This window comes from Wallemia mellicola (genome assembly GCF_000263375.1).
Source record: "Wallemia mellicola CBS 633.66 unplaced genomic scaffold WALSEscaffold_13, whole genome shotgun sequence".
Lineage (NCBI taxonomy): Eukaryota > Fungi > Basidiomycota > Wallemiomycetes > Wallemiales > Wallemiaceae > Wallemia > Wallemia mellicola.
This window is the reverse complement of record NW_006531970.1, coordinates 234,599-249,389: the sequence shown is the minus strand read 5'-3', so window position 1 is coordinate 249,389 and position 14,791 is coordinate 234,599. Positions and strand designations below refer to the sequence as shown.

At 40.6% G+C, this 14,791-nt stretch overlaps 9 protein-coding genes across 9 annotated transcripts; 7 read left to right on the top strand and 2 right to left on the bottom strand.

Annotated features, from left to right (window-relative positions):
- Nucleotides 1–31: 31 nt before the first annotated feature.
- WALSEDRAFT_46899 (hypothetical protein) lies at nucleotides 32–3,783 on the bottom strand (the record flags this gene model as incomplete). Its single annotated transcript, XM_006958965.1, has 7 exons — nucleotides 2,899–3,783; nucleotides 2,712–2,854; nucleotides 931–2,663; nucleotides 800–849; nucleotides 696–752; nucleotides 101–647; nucleotides 32–55 (listed from the first exon to the last, which is right to left on the bottom strand). Coding segments are annotated over exons 3-7 (747 nt in total), but the record flags the coding sequence as incomplete, so codon positions are not given.
- WALSEDRAFT_69463 (hypothetical protein) lies at nucleotides 678–3,418 on the top strand. The gene is made up of 5 exons (XM_006958966.1): nucleotides 678–754; nucleotides 801–2,663; nucleotides 2,712–2,854; nucleotides 2,899–3,241; nucleotides 3,297–3,418. The coding sequence occupies exons 2-5, from the start codon at nucleotides 1,044–1,046 to the stop codon at nucleotides 3,360–3,362; spliced, it is 2,172 nt and encodes a 723-aa protein (XP_006959028.1). The 5' UTR covers nucleotides 678–754; nucleotides 801–1,043; the 3' UTR covers nucleotides 3,363–3,418.
- Nucleotides 3,784–4,127: 344 nt separating the features above from the next.
- Nucleotides 4,128–6,200, top strand: WALSEDRAFT_51823 (zincin; the record flags this gene model as incomplete). The annotated part of the gene is made up of 3 exons (XM_006958964.1): nucleotides 4,128–4,307; nucleotides 4,352–5,880; nucleotides 5,927–6,200. The coding sequence occupies 3 exons, from the start codon at nucleotides 4,128–4,130 to the stop codon at nucleotides 6,198–6,200; spliced, it is 1,983 nt and encodes a 660-aa protein (XP_006959026.1).
- Nucleotides 6,201–6,469: 269 nt separating this feature from the next.
- On the top strand, nucleotides 6,470–7,227 carry WALSEDRAFT_64935 (hypothetical protein; the record flags this gene model as incomplete). Its single annotated transcript, XM_006958963.1, has 6 exons — nucleotides 6,470–6,590; nucleotides 6,637–6,660; nucleotides 6,707–6,882; nucleotides 6,934–6,988; nucleotides 7,036–7,156; nucleotides 7,206–7,227. 6 exons carry the CDS (start codon nucleotides 6,470–6,472, stop codon nucleotides 7,225–7,227), a joined length of 519 nt encoding a protein of 172 aa, XP_006959025.1.
- A 388-nt stretch (nucleotides 7,228–7,615) lies between these two features.
- On the top strand, nucleotides 7,616–9,681 carry WALSEDRAFT_32999 (Zinc/iron permease). The gene is made up of 7 exons (XM_006958962.1): nucleotides 7,616–7,916; nucleotides 7,964–8,338; nucleotides 8,384–8,471; nucleotides 8,515–8,599; nucleotides 8,646–8,893; nucleotides 8,935–9,154; nucleotides 9,206–9,681. Exons 1-6 carry the CDS (start codon nucleotides 7,648–7,650, stop codon nucleotides 8,962–8,964), a joined length of 1,095 nt encoding a protein of 364 aa, XP_006959024.1. The 5' UTR covers nucleotides 7,616–7,647; the 3' UTR covers nucleotides 8,965–9,154; nucleotides 9,206–9,681.
- On the bottom strand, nucleotides 9,159–9,740 carry WALSEDRAFT_69462 (hypothetical protein; the record flags this gene model as incomplete). The annotated part of the gene is made up of 5 exons (XM_006958961.1): nucleotides 9,159–9,189; nucleotides 9,237–9,272; nucleotides 9,323–9,422; nucleotides 9,470–9,516; nucleotides 9,633–9,740. The coding sequence occupies 5 exons, from the start codon at nucleotides 9,738–9,740 to the stop codon at nucleotides 9,172–9,174; spliced, it is 309 nt and encodes a 102-aa protein (XP_006959023.1). The 3' UTR covers nucleotides 9,159–9,171.
- A 367-nt stretch (nucleotides 9,741–10,107) lies between these two features.
- WALSEDRAFT_64932 (hypothetical protein) lies at nucleotides 10,108–12,223 on the top strand (the record flags this gene model as incomplete). Its single annotated transcript, XM_006958960.1, has 7 exons — nucleotides 10,108–10,310; nucleotides 10,361–10,612; nucleotides 10,659–10,866; nucleotides 10,916–11,012; nucleotides 11,063–11,126; nucleotides 11,173–11,709; nucleotides 11,755–12,223. The coding sequence occupies 7 exons, from the start codon at nucleotides 10,108–10,110 to the stop codon at nucleotides 12,221–12,223; spliced, it is 1,830 nt and encodes a 609-aa protein (XP_006959022.1).
- A 479-nt stretch (nucleotides 12,224–12,702) lies between these two features.
- On the top strand, nucleotides 12,703–14,706 carry WALSEDRAFT_60688 (6-phosphogluconolactonase). Its single transcript, XM_006958958.1, has 8 exons — nucleotides 12,703–12,732; nucleotides 12,777–12,829; nucleotides 12,877–13,028; nucleotides 13,080–13,534; nucleotides 13,586–13,944; nucleotides 13,998–14,055; nucleotides 14,107–14,650; nucleotides 14,699–14,706. Exons 1-5 carry the CDS (start codon nucleotides 12,723–12,725, stop codon nucleotides 13,768–13,770), a joined length of 855 nt encoding a protein of 284 aa, XP_006959020.1. The 5' UTR covers nucleotides 12,703–12,722; the 3' UTR covers nucleotides 13,771–13,944; nucleotides 13,998–14,055; nucleotides 14,107–14,650; nucleotides 14,699–14,706.
- On the top strand, nucleotides 13,897–14,378 carry WALSEDRAFT_64930 (hypothetical protein; the record flags this gene model as incomplete). Its single annotated transcript, XM_006958959.1, has 3 exons — nucleotides 13,897–13,944; nucleotides 13,998–14,055; nucleotides 14,107–14,378. The coding sequence occupies 3 exons, from the start codon at nucleotides 13,897–13,899 to the stop codon at nucleotides 14,376–14,378; spliced, it is 378 nt and encodes a 125-aa protein (XP_006959021.1).
- Nucleotides 14,707–14,791: the final 85 nt, after the last annotated feature.

Below are 14,791 nucleotides of genomic sequence, written 5' to 3'. Positions count from 1 at the left end.
ATGCAAATCCAATTAATGTCATTTAATAATACAAGTGTCGTGAAATGAGGTTAAAATCTGTGAATGTTAGCACAACTTTGATAACGCAAGATAAACCTACTCGTGTCTTAAATCAGTTGATAACGCGGTGTCACGAATTGAAACTTTATCATGAGTATTGTGCGCGGTATTATACATTCCTATAGGCTCTTCAGGAGCTTCTAATTCATCCAAACTATCAGGTACCATCATGTGTGATTGTTCACGTGATATACGCGTCCGCTCCCAGCGATCTTTCTTGTGATTTGGATCTTTGCGCTTCCTAAAGGTGCGCTTAAATAGGGAGCCCTTGTTGCGATTTGTAGATCTGCTAGTTTGTTGTATGTCGTCTATGAAACTAGAATTTTGACTGTTTATCGGACCTGAACCAGTATTAAAAGGCAATTCGAAGTATGTTGCGCTTTTATCTGATGATACGCTCGATCTGGAGTCAAAAATACCCTCGGAGTCTATACCTCCGACTTCATATCGTTGTCTCCAAGCATTTCGTTGCTGTCTTTTCCTGTATTTATCGACGTCTACTAATTTATATCTTATGGCGAATTGTGGTGTACGCTCCTTCGTTCTGTTATCTCTAATGTTCTGTATGTAAAAGTTGTAAATTTGACCTGTGATTTAGATGAGCGGCGAGAGGGAATCAATAGCCTAGGACTAACCAGGTATCCAGCCGAGTAGTGTGAGTATGAAAGTTATCAGGAAATCCTTGCCGAAGCCCGTGTAATGTTAGAATGATCATATAAATGCCAATGGAGGAGCCTACCAAATCTGACGAGGGCACCAAACGGAGGGAATATAAGAGCGACGAACCAGCTAATGTAATGTCAATATCGTTCTATATATTAGTTGGCGTCTGCGAGCAACGCCCCTATAATAGATAAGCGAAGAACTCACGTAAGGAAAGTATACCAATGCCATCGTTTGAGATCCAAGGGACCTTTGTATCTTTTTGTTTTCGCTGGCATGATGACTGTTTTGGTTGAACGAATCGTTGATTTTAAACGTCGATGTCGTTCAATCGATTGGCACTGGCAGCAGCCTTATTAGAATATGACGGTAGCAATAAAGCTAAAGATTCTGCTTTGTTCGCACCCGCGCCTTTAACCGCTGAGGATGGTATCAATAAATACGCCAAGTTTGACAGCGAAATCGGCGAACTGAGCGATAGAGTTAAGCGTACAAGCCTATCTTCAGATAATTCTATTCCAGCTACCAAAAAGATCGACATCGCGAAATCCGTTGAAGCATATCGAGCTGGTTTTGATATGTCATACCCTACACAACAAAAAGTGGAAGACCGGCCAGATATCCCTAAAGATGATATAAACCTCGATAGTTGGGGCCTAGATGGCTTTTTGGTTAAAAGTTCGAGTGCTGATCTGCCACCACCTCCACCTCTACGTCCAACGCCAGGTGAAGCTCGTGCATCTAAGAATAGAACACTCTCAGATGCCGCAAAACTTTCTGATATTACCGCCGTAGCCTATCACACATCCCCTCAACGGGAACAGACCCGTGATGATAGTTCTCTCGCTAACGACTCCCTCTTCCGAGACACTTCTGCCGTCGATCTAGCGAAGGAAGCACAAAACAGTACAGACTCAGCCAAGCCTACTAGAGGACGGGCCCAGTCTTCACTTGGATTCTACAGAGAGGCCAACTCTGATTTCACTTTACCACCATTTGATTTCACCTCAAAATTTGATCCGAAAAACGCTCATCATGCTAAACCAGAGGAGAGTCAGCCTACGGATGTCAATAACAACGATATACCACCTCATTTGCGGCCATCAGAACCCAAGCATGAGGAAGTCAAGACAGTCTCAAGAAGTACGCTTCTGCGTCCAAAGACACTCGTTATGCCTGTACCATTGCAAGGTTCGATAGATGATATCAACGTCCATAGAGATGATCAAGATCTCCATCATCTGCCAACCGAACTTGGCCTACCATTACCACTTGCATTGAAACGAGCTAGAGCACACAAAAGACACACCGCATTGGCTATGAATAGGGCATCACTTGCCGTACCACTCAACGGCAAATCAGATCAGGGTGTGTCTTTCACAAATCGCAATTCACGAGCGAGCGTGTTTGCTCCAACAGCTGCCTCATCACATGCCCAAGGACCATATGTTGGATCAAGTGCTGGTCTACCAATTGCTCAAACTGAAGGTGAACAAGCTCAACTCTATGACGAGAAGCTAGAAGATGAATACGATAAATATATAGTAAGAGCAAGGAAAATGCGCGAAATGGAAATGTCAGAGATGCAACCTGGTACAATCTTTGGTTCAAGCTTGATGGATGATATTGATGCACGTAAGCAAGCTCAAAAGGATAAGAGAAGAGTTTTCAGGGGCGATGAACATCTACAAATGATGACACCTGATGGTAGATCAAGCATAACTAATGCAACCACGCGTATGCAATCTGTATTTGGTGTTGATGAGCATTGGCAGCGCGAATTAGCTAAAGCTGAAGCAATTGAAGCTGCAGAGAGAGCCGATGCAGAAAGAAATCAACGCATTGAAGCTGAGAGGCAAGAAAGAAAGCACATGAAGAAGAATAAAAAGAAATCCATCATGGGTTTGAAGAGCACTGGCTCTAAACAAAGTGTTGAACAAGTAGGTATTTTAAAAAGGTTAGAGAATATCTTTGCTAACAATTAATAGAATTCTTCTCTCAACTTACCTGCGACAAACAAAGAAAATGCAGCCCATTCCAAAAATGGCATTGAAGACGCAGAAATTACATTGCCTTCTCAAGCAGTCGCATCTCCTGTACCAAATGAAACATTAGTCGGTGGACGCAGCTGGTGAGTGATTTCTTCAATTTAATGGCCTTCTAATAAAGATATAGGTACGATGAATCTGTTGATTCAGGTTCTACAGGATTACCTTCTGCTCGTCAATCGCATGAGTTTGATCCTAAACAGTTCGCTAGACCGAAGAGGAACAACGAATGGAGACACGCTCCTAGAAAATCAATAGTACCCTCATCTTCTCGAGCCCCAGATGGTTCACTTCCTCCAGTTGAATTGCTGCAGCCATCTCATTCTAGCATAAACGACAGCGAAGACGATTACGAAGATGGTAGACCAATTTCAGCTATAATACGCTCCAGATCACAAGACGCTGAATTACATGCACAATTAGAAGCCGAAGATGACGATAGTGAAGATGAGAGACCGTTATCTTCATTTGTAAGACAATCTAGGACACCAAGTGAGAAAATACTTATGCCAAAGATTCAAATAGAGCTTCCAGGAGATGCTGAGACGAATGCACAAGAGGAAGATGACGATGACATACCTCTTGGGTTGAAGCATCTACAAGCAGGCACCTATAAGCAACCTTTAGATGGTGATAACGATGACGATGTAGCACTTGGAATGAAATCATCAGCAGCAGCATTCCAACAACGCAATAGCATGATGTATCCAGCTGATTCAAGGATGAGTTATGGGTATCCAGCATCGACGATGAGTTGGAATCCTGCTGCTATGGGTGGATATCCCCAAATGCCTATGACAACTCCTATGTCAGTGCCAATGGGAGGTTTCCCATCACAATATAGCATGTATCCGGGTATGGGGATGGACCCAATGATGATGGCTCAAATGCAGCAGCTACAACAAATACCCCAAATGCCGCTACCCACCCCTCCAGTTATGCCACAGCCAGTTGGTATAGAGGAAAAACAAACAAAGAAGATGAACTCGGTTGATCAATGGAGAAGAGATGTAAAAAACGAAGCATAAAAGAATGTGTAAAATATTTAAGATTATCCAATTATTTATTCCTTGTATTATCCAAATGAACTCTTGTTTGATGACTTTCAGAAGGTTGATATCAACCCAGTTTATACGGCCGTATAGAGGTGCTAGATGTTACTCAAGCGGTTTAGTTGAGGCTTTCGATAGACCGCATAACCCAGAACCACTCAATCAAACAACTGTTGGTGGCTTATTCAGCTTTCGCAACTTAACTTCACCAGAGTCGTTTGTACCGATCAGTGACCGTACGATTGAACACTCTAGCGCATTAGTTGATAGAATAGTAAAAGCACCATCTAATGGCGTGTCAGAAATGCGCAAAGTCGTTAAGAACTTAGATAGGCTATCAGATGGATTGTGTAGGGTTATAGATTTGGCAGAGTTAGTGAGGAACGTACACCCAGATACCAGATGGGTCCAAGCAGCGGATGAAACCTATGATAGACTTTGTGAATACATGAACGAACTCAATACACATGTTGGATTATACCAAGTGAGTATAGAAGGTGGCGCAAATTAATACCTAATATAATACAGGCACTCAAAGAGACTGTACACAGTCCTACTATCGATTTAGACTACTCTGCTAAGCAGGTAGCACTCATGTTCTTGCGAGACTTTGAGAAATCAGGTATTCACCTTTCAGATACATCCAGAAGGAGATTTGTCGAGCTTTCATCGGAGTCTTTATTGTTAGGAAGGAAATTCTTGATGAATCAAGGTCAAGATAGTCCAGCAAGGAGGGTTACACTATCACCAGCTGACCTCACAGGTATTCCTACTGAGTTTTTAAGAACTTTACCAGCACCAGATAGGAAAGGCAACAGGACAATGGATGCTCATGGTTGGGAAGCCCAAGTTCTGCTTAGGTTCTCACCTTCCCCTGATGCACGACTCAAAATACACGTAGCATCGAACGCAGCAAGTGAAGAAGAAGTCGAAACGCTAGAAAAGCTAATGGAATCACGTGCTGACATTGCTAAGCTTATCAATTATCCAACTTATTCTCATGTCGCACTTTCAGATAAGATGGTCGACGATCCTAACCAAGTTATGGCCTTCTTGGAGTCACTTGTAAATGTCAATAAACCATTTGCTGGTCAAGACATCAACAAATTGGCTACAACTGCTCAACATACTCTCGGCTTACCTTCCACACCATCAATTAAAGCATCGGATAGGGAATTCTTCCTGCAATTACGTGCTAATAGTGTAGGCGCTAACTCATCATTAGAACCACTTGCACCATATTTATCATTGGGTAATGTCATACATGGATTAAGCACTGTATTGGAACATCTTTACGGTATTAAGTTTGTACCTCGTGAAGTTGAAGCAGGAGAAGTCTGGGATCCAAGTGTGAGGAGGTTAGATGTATACGACAACTCCTCTAATGCAATTGTTGGTACCATTTACGCAGATCTGTTCGCAAGACATCCAAAGCAAGGTACTGCTGCTCATTATACCGTACAATGCTCGAGAAGAGTTGACGATGATGACTTTGTTCCTGGGGAAGATGATAGAAGAGCAGCAGGCTCGGTTATTAGTAATCAAGCTGGTCGATTTCAATTACCTATTGTCGTATTAGCATGTACTTTTGATAAGCCAACGGCTAATCAACCAACATTACTCAATTGGCAAGAAGTAGAGACTATTTTCCATGAAATGGGACATGCTATTCATTCCATGATTGGTAGAACAGAGTACCAAAACTGCTCTGGTACGAGATGTGCAACTGATTTCGTCGAATTACCATCAATTCTGATGGAACACATACTCGCAAATCCTAAAATCCAATCTGTAGTTGGTAGACATTGGAAGAAAGGTAAGAGCTTGTCGCCAGAACTAGTGAAAGCGCATTTAGACCAATTGAACGCCTTACCCGCACTTGAAACTCACGGCCAGCTCTTAATGGCCTTGATAGATCAAGCTTACCATTCTCAACAAGCTCCTTTGAATGGTAAACTAGGCTGGACGACAGATATGTGGTATAATGTTCAATCTCAACATGGTGTCTTACCACCAATCAAGGGAAATGCTTGGCAAGTACAATTCGGACATCTCTTGTATGTGGATCTTATCTCAGTTATGCCAGACTAACCTTTAATGCAGTGGCTATGGTGCAACATACTACTCATACCTATTTGATAGAGCACTCGCATCAAAAGTGTACAAAGACGTACTCTCTCATGACCCATTGAGTGGAGAATCAGGTCAGAGATTACGCGATGAAGTACTTCGCTGGGGAGGTGGACGCGATCCATGGGAAATGCTAGCTGGCTTGCTTGGTGGAGAAGACGCAGAACTCATAATGAAAGGCGGCGTTGAGCGTATGAGAGCAGTAGGAAATTGGGGAGCGGGTGATATTGGCGTGTCGATGAAGTAATTGTAGATTATAAGCATATATATTATCACTGAAATAGTTGAACTGGATATGGATCATGATGCAATGATGGAAAGAAATAGATAGCATATAAACTATAGAAAATGTAACCATCTTGATAAATGATTATATAGACGCTCCGAAAAAATCCATATGGTTGGTGGAGATGACGTTGTAATGCACTCCTCACCGGGTTTCCACAACTTCTTTAAGAACAGTCATCAGAGTGGGTAATAAATAATAAACAAATAGCTTATTCTAATATAATATAGATGTCATACGCAAATATCGCTGCCACCAACGCACCACCAGAGTCTGAACAGGTCAAGCCAAGTAATGTTTACTTGGAAGGCCAGAACCACACAGAAGAAGCTGGACTACCAGATATTGACAGTAAGACCACCTTTGATTATGTAGCCATATATTGACAAACTCTCAGCTAAAGTGAACGTCGTTGAACATGGTTAGTAGATTTTATCACGTGACGTAGTAAATACTAAAAACTGAAGATTTCAAAGACCACCCATCCACAGAAGGTGCTCAAGCTGCTCAAGCTGCAGAAAAGAGACAGCAAGAAGAGGAGAGAAGAAAAGGACAAACTGAGAAGAAACAGCCATCAAAGCCTAAATCAAAGGCAGAGAAGAAGATTGAAAAGGCAGAGCAAGCTGGACTCAGTTTGGTACAAGTGGGTTGATATGCTTATTACGTCATCTTTTAGTCTAATATGTGATATTAGAGAGTCAAGAACTTTGCTGGTGACCGTAAGACACAACAGCTTGCACTTTCGCTAGGTAGGTTGATTATACCTTTGAGTACGCCCGCTGATGATCTCGCCTAGTAAACGTATCCATCTTATCTGCGACTGGTTACCTTGGTTACAAGCACTGGAATGAACGCTGGGATCGCAGGTTTGTTTCAGCTGCATCTGTCACAATATTAGCACTCGCTACTGGACAAGGGTGTGTTTAATCTCCGCATATCGATAATCAACTAACAAAACCGTTCTAGTTACGTCTCAAAAAGTAAATAACGATTTTCATAAGAGGTTTTACTTAATATTATAACAATAAACGTGAACATTACGCTTTCGACTATTTATAAATAGACTTAGTTAGCTATTTTTGTGCATGCATGCCAAGAGTGTTGATATCAGGAAAGATGAGAGCAATAATGTTTATTATACCCTTATTACACCCTTATAGTATCAATCTATAGTCTACCACCTCGGCTACTTTCTGCGATCGTTTTATCCGCTTATAAACGAGATGAGATAATTGAGATTTTCCTTATATATACTAATGAAGGGTATGATGCTATATATATATAAATATGTAAGATATATTTATTGTCTGTATCTATTTATATCTACCACCATCATCTCCAGTTGTCATCATCTCTACCCTCTTGAACTATCACAGTCACGGTCTGACATCCTTAAACAACCGACAATATGTGCCCAAACGTAGCAAAACGTATAGGCGCTGCTACCTATACCACCGTAGCATTCTCTCTTATCCCTACCGTTCTCGGAACCAACGGAAGACCATCACAAGATTGCTCCTCTGAGCCATCAGAGGAGTATGATAAAGGTCTACATATAGCGGCAATCTTCATTGTATTAGTATCTTCTGCATTAGGCATCACTCTACCGATTTTAACGAAAGGTTTGGCATCTACAAGAACACGAGCAAAGAGGGTATGGGATGAAGCTGTCTTTATGTGCGTTGACCTACTTACGAACTTATCCCTTATTAAATATTTATCAGCTCAAGATATTTCGGTACAGGTGTAATTATTGCAACGGCTTTCGTACACTTGCTTTTTGAGGCGTTCCAGCAGCTTGAGACAGATTGTATCGATTTAGCCTACGATCCAACAGCTCCTGCTATTGCTATGGCTTCTCTATTTGTCATATTCGTCATAGATTTGGCCGTAGCTAGAACACTCAGAAAGCGCAAGAAACAAATGAAACTCCTGGCCGGTGTAGATGCTACACAGATCAACGATCTAAAGGCATCACAGGAGAGTACACCTGAAGATCCTCAAATGCACGATGAAATTCAGGAGAAGATTAATCAAGTTGAGGCCCTAGTAAATAGAGAGAAGTATCTTGATGTACTCATCATTGAAGGTGGTATAGTGTAGGTTTTACCCATCAGCTCTCTCCTTAATTGACAACTGTCTAGTTTCCACTCTGTCATGGTTGGATTAGGTCTCGGTGTTACTTCCGGTGCAGGATTCGCCCCTTACTTGATTGCGATTGTCTTCCATCAAGTATGTATCTCCCTAGTCGTCTTTATAAGCTAACAGAAGGTAGATGTGTGACGGTTTCGCTATTGGTACGCGTATTGCCGATGTAAAGTTCACAAGCAAGAAATACCTTCGCTTAACACTCATGTGTTGTGAGTCCAATTACAACTATAATGATCAACACCTTACTTTAAACAGCTGTATACTCCTTTATTACACCATTCGGTATTGCATTGGGTGTCATTTGCTACTCATTCTTTAATGCAAACTCTCCACCAACGATTCTTGCGATTGGTATCTTGGATTCCATTTCAGCTGGACTGCTTATCTATGGAGCAACGGTTGATCTCTTAGCGAAAGATTTCTTCATGGGCGACGGTGGATTAGCTGATGCTTCAGATAAGAGAGCTGCTGGTGCCATTTTGTCAATGCTTTTAGGTGCAATGGTGAGTATATCTGTGGCTTTTTTACTTGCTGAAAAATTCAGGTCATGTCTATCTTGGGACAATGGGCTTGATCGATCCCTCTTAACGATTTTTGGATGCTATGTAAAAATTTTCAACTTATTCGAAATTTCCCACATACATAAGAACAGTTATAGATTTTATCAGTTAGAAAATGAACAGTATATTTATAATATTCCAAAGAAAGTTTTATTTCAATAACCTGAGCTTATCTCAAGTCAAAAATGTATCAACGTAATAAAGGTGGGGTAAAATACACTCTAGATAAGTGAAAGTGGCTGATATGGATGTTAGATGTTATTTTATGCACAAATTTATTACTTACAGAGCAACCAAGGTTGATCAAACCGTTTTGTTCAACCTAAGGTAGAGTGTTAGCGAGGCGTAGACATTAGGAAGTAGAGTAGTTACATTTTCGCAACAAACTGGGGTAACCTTGCACATATCTTGCAAAGCAACACCGATGATTGGAATTTGTGAACATTCAATACCAAGTTGACCGACGACATCGCTGGAAGAGATATCAATACCTATGTAAAAAGAAGACATACAACTCACTTGAGTCCAATCAAGTCCTTCTCTTCAGCTGTTGCTTCTTCGTAATCCTTGAGGATGTTGCTTGTGTATGAGATTAGTAAAACACGCGATATTTTATAGAAAGGGCCTACCAGCACTATCAGAAGACATTAGTATAGCTTATAATCTATAGGTTGACACTCACTTTGACATCACCGACGTTACATGAACCTTTGCCGTCAGTTCTCTTGAAGTCGTCTGCAACGACAAGAGAAGCGGTAGCTGCGAGAGTAAGGAGAGCGGTCTTGTACATTTATAACTTGAGTTTGTTGAGTTTGATGTTAAGATAATGAAAATCGTTCCGTTTTTAAGTAGATTGCATTCTTGCTTTTAGTTCGACATTCCCGAGTTTGTGTTTGAGCTTTTGGAGTGGGTATCAGCTAACCAGAATGTGCTCATTGAATGACTGAGTCTACATAACTAACACTTTAATTAAAGCATATCTAGACTATAAGAACACATGTCGTTCCTGCTTGTCAAGGCAGAGAAGACATAATTTGTAGCTACTATAAAGATGTATAGATAGGAATTGCTATGTTATTACAATAACTTATTTTGAAACTATCCGAAAATACCCTCCAGCGTGTCATAGACCCTTGTACTGCGACTTCGATAACAAGATGGCGTCAAGGTCGACAGTAAATCTGAACAACTACGAGCAACAGGATGAAGAAGCTGGAGAGGAATACGCAATGCTTCCAAACTCATCATCACGTACACCTTTGAATGGCACTAGGAGTGATGGTTATTCTCCCTTATCTGGTACTGCAGCAGCATCTAAGAAACCATGGGGTAATAAGCGTAAGGCATTGATTTTCGTAGGGTGTGTAAAGTGTTGTTACAATAGCCATACCTCTAAACTCCGCACTTTAGATTGTCTTTCGTATTTGGATTCATTATTCACATCGCCTACACATTAGCAACAGATTTCAAGAGTAATAGAAGTGATGTTTCAGGCCCTTCAAAGGCTATACTCGATAATGAGAATCTCTCAAGTGACCCTATGTCATTCGTACCGGGTCATTCTAAGAACAAATCTAAGCAGGACCTCAAAGATCTCGTTCAGAGCACAAATGGTTACTTCATTAGAGATTTCAGTGTCTGGTTAGGCTGGAACAATATAAGGTGATTATATATACTCAGCGTTGTTTAGATATTGACGATCATTTAGATACATCATTGAAAGTAGTCTATTACATGCTCAAATACTCAACAGAACAGCTATATTACCAGGTTACGTTTATGCACGTGCTTGCGAGTTCGATCAAGCTACCTGTGGTGCTTTCGCAGAGCAGGTAAATCGTGGTAAAGCTACTGGTGACCCTGAATGGAATGATCTCCCTGAATCAGAGCAACAAGGTTGGAAGATACCACTTGGAGTGCGTATAAATTGAGTGATATTTAATCTTATCTGACAAAATATCGAAGGTTATGGTCGATTTGGATCATCTCTCAGAAACTTACAAAAATTTCATGACACTTGATGAATACTTTGATCTTGAAGGCCTTAGTGCTGATGTAATGGGTGAGTATACTAACGACAATCTTTACTGTATGCTTAAGATTACACTAAAGCAACGAATGGTCAATGGCAACAACATTACAACAATGGTAACAAATACCATGCTATAGAAAACGAGTGAGTATATATACAAATGTTATCTAATACTAATTTTACAACCAAGTCAATGGGATCCTCCAAATATCGTCAGGGTGGATATCGTCGGCGAGAAACCAGAAGCAGATCCAAAAGCAGTACCAGTTGGTCTTACTGCAGCAGATGTTGAAGAGATCTTCGGTGAAGAAGTCCTGATCGATTGGCCATATCTCCGTGTCGCTTTACAAGCGCGTGGGTTCAAGATGCCGGAAGATAGTACAGGTGCACTTGCTGCTCTCGGTTATCGTCTACTCTATACCTATGATCAAATTCAGGGTATGGATTTCCTCAAGAGTCCTATCAATCCTATCACTCAAGTAGCTAAAGAATCATCTCTTCGCGGTTTATATGAAGATGGGTACAACGTGAAGTCTAAATTATTTCACGTAAAGGGTGAAATACATCTTTACAGACGTGCTGGATCTTTAAGATTCACCACTCCAGAAGCCAGAGACAACTTCAAAGAGATTATTTTGGAGTACCTGAAGCCATTGCCTAGAATATATCAAGTAGCTACAATTGTTGATGCACGTATGCGCGAGATGAATCAAGGAAGAGCTTGGGCGTATGTTCATCGAAGTTACCTTATGTTTGACTGACATGTTATTAGTTCTGCACATATGCGTAGGGGTGACTTTGAAAGCCACGGATGGGCAATGGAGGCAAACTTCAAAGACCATCTTGCTAGAATTATGAATCACTTGGATAGTGGTATTGATGTTATCAATAAGAAGCCAAAATACCTTCACAAAATACCTGGCGAGGATACATTGCCCGGATTACCTAAAAAAGGAGACCACTTCTACATAGGTACTGACGAGCGCAATACTACTAATTTAGAGTATCTGAGATCCCAAGGTGGTGTACTCTTGTCCGATATACTGACACCAACGGACAGAGACGAGATTGGACCAATGGGATTATTCACAGATGTGCTAGCTTTACTTGATCAAGTTATAATGTCAGAAGGTGCATATTTCTATGGACACGCGTTGTCATCAGTTGCTGGTGGTGTAGTAAATTTCCGCACAGCAGCGGGGTATGATGAGAAGTGCACGCTAGTGGCTTTCTTTACATAGTTTAAATAAATAATTGTTAAATTAATGCATAGAACAAGTGAAATGAAAAAATGTCTGTAGAGCTGATTACTATCAGTGTCGCTTCATAGCCCTCGAGCTTAGCACGCTAGCGAAATACAGCCGTCAATCTAAGCTAGTCATGAAACCAATTTACCGTTTTTTTCGGTTAATTGGTGATTATTTAGCTCATTATTTTGTCCAAGGATGAAAGAAGACAATCCGCCGGTTTTAAGAGGAGAAAAAAAAATGAGTGTGATTTTATAGAGTGTATGATCTGAGTAAATGTACACGATATTTTTACATATAATATACCCTTCTATCCAGCTAATTATCAACGGATTAACTGTAAACGCCGGTGAAAATACGGAAGAGTTATAGTGGAAATGTGGGTATATATATAATGCTATGATTATGTATATTTTTCAATTATTCAAACATTTAAATTTTCATTTATGAGATTCTATGATTACATCCTGTCCGAGTGCATCATCTCCAAATAATGACATCTCGTATGTGAGAAAATAGTGATATGAATGTCTATTAACGAATACAGTTCCATTACAAACACCACATCCACCTGTGCTCCACAGCTTAGCTGACTCCAATGTCGGTATCACTGCTATAGCTAAATAGGATTCTGACGAATTATATAGGAATTAATCGAAGCTGTCGCTAAATTCGTAGTTAAAGCACAAAATGAAGCTATTGAGAAGAGGGACAAGTTCACTATCGCTTTATCAGGAGGCTCTATGCCAAAGAACCTTACTGGTTTGCTCAAGAGAGACGACGTTAAGTGGGATAAATGGTGAGTATATCAATAACTATTACTTATATAAACTTATTGTTTCCTCAATAGGGAAGTATTCCTTGCAGACGAACGTGTCGTCCCACTCGACCATCCAGAATCAAACTTTAAGGCTATTTACGAGGAATTGTTCTCAAAGACACCGGTAAATATTTCACAAATCCATGCACTCAACCCAGACCATGAAGCTATCAAGAAGTTCCACCCAGATAGCGCACCATCTGCCAAGGAAATTGAATCAAACGAGGATTTACAAGATATTTTGGAAGACGTAGCAGATGAATATGAGAAGAAGCTCGTTAACGCATTCGCTGCACGTGAAGCTGCACGTTTCCCTACTTTTGATTTGATTCTGTTAGGTATGGGCCCAGATGGACACACAGGCTCATTGTTCCCTGGACATCCAGTTTCAAAAGAATCTGAGCGTTGGATTGCTTACGTATATGATTCACCTAAACCACCACCAGTTAGAATTACATTAACTTTCCCAGTTATTAATCACGCTTGTGAGTTTAATATAAGAAATTATGGAATAAATTACTGACAAATAATGCTAGACCGCGTTGCATTCATTGCTGCTGGTGAAGGTAAACAAGATACACTTGAGCAAATCTTGGACAATCCATCCGGTGATTTACCTTGCGCTAGAGTTAGACCAGCACCACCAGGAAAGGTCTACTGGTTCGTTGATGACGCAGCTTCAAAGAAAACTAAATATCAAAAGTCTAAATTTACACTTTAATTGTTCTCTTTTAATAAATTTCTTGATTGGATGAGACAATGCTCATGTGATATCGTCATCTGATACACTTTCGGATTCTTAATCGAGACGGCAGCTTCTAAAATAACAACGAACAAGATAATAAAAATGGCAAGCTTTCAACCAAAGAATCTCAAGAATGGCCAAAACTCACCAGTAAGTGTTTAGTGCCACTTTAGGAATGTAGTTCTCACGCTGTAAATTAACAGGGATTGGCTATTGGCATGCTACTCATGGCAACTGGTGTAGTGGCATTTGCATTAAACAGTTAGTCACTCTACGCTTGACCATTTCCCCGAATACTAACAAACAGACTAGGACCAGAGAAGAAGGCAGAAAAGTCGTTCATGCCACAAGGAAAGAACTTTGGTATCAAAGATTCTTTAAAGGAACAGGTACGTTCCGATGAAGCATCCAACGCTCAGTTCGCAAAGGAGGAAGCAAGAAGGAGGGAGAAAGAGAACGCGATAGCATCTGCTATAGCCGCACGTTCTCATGCGCGTAGACCTTCTGGACCTGCGGATCCTTCGGAGGTCTATAAAGCATTCGCACCTCCTACACCTCCTAGATCTTTTTTCAGATCTGAATAAAGCCTGGCTATGCTTATATTATGACGTAATTAACGATTTCTAATAAATTTCATTTAAGATTGAGAAGAAGTACGCTGCAACGGCTAAACTCAAATTAAAGCAAATGCCACTTGAGGAAGATGTTCTACAAGAGGTCAATCTTTTGTTTACTTAGGGCGAGCGCTGTTTTACTGCTCGTCGTTAAGAGTTGTGCTGACCCTAGATTTAGATCTCTTGAAGATGCTTCTAATATTATATCAACTATTTATTATCTGCTTGGTTTTGAACTAACGGTGAGTTACCACACCGCTGTCTGACTTGACTGAACGATTCTTATTTAGACGTTATGCCCATTTGTATGAATTCATTTAAAGTTATTTATATATAAATTATATTCATCTCCTTATTACATCATACTTCACTCTTTATCTCCC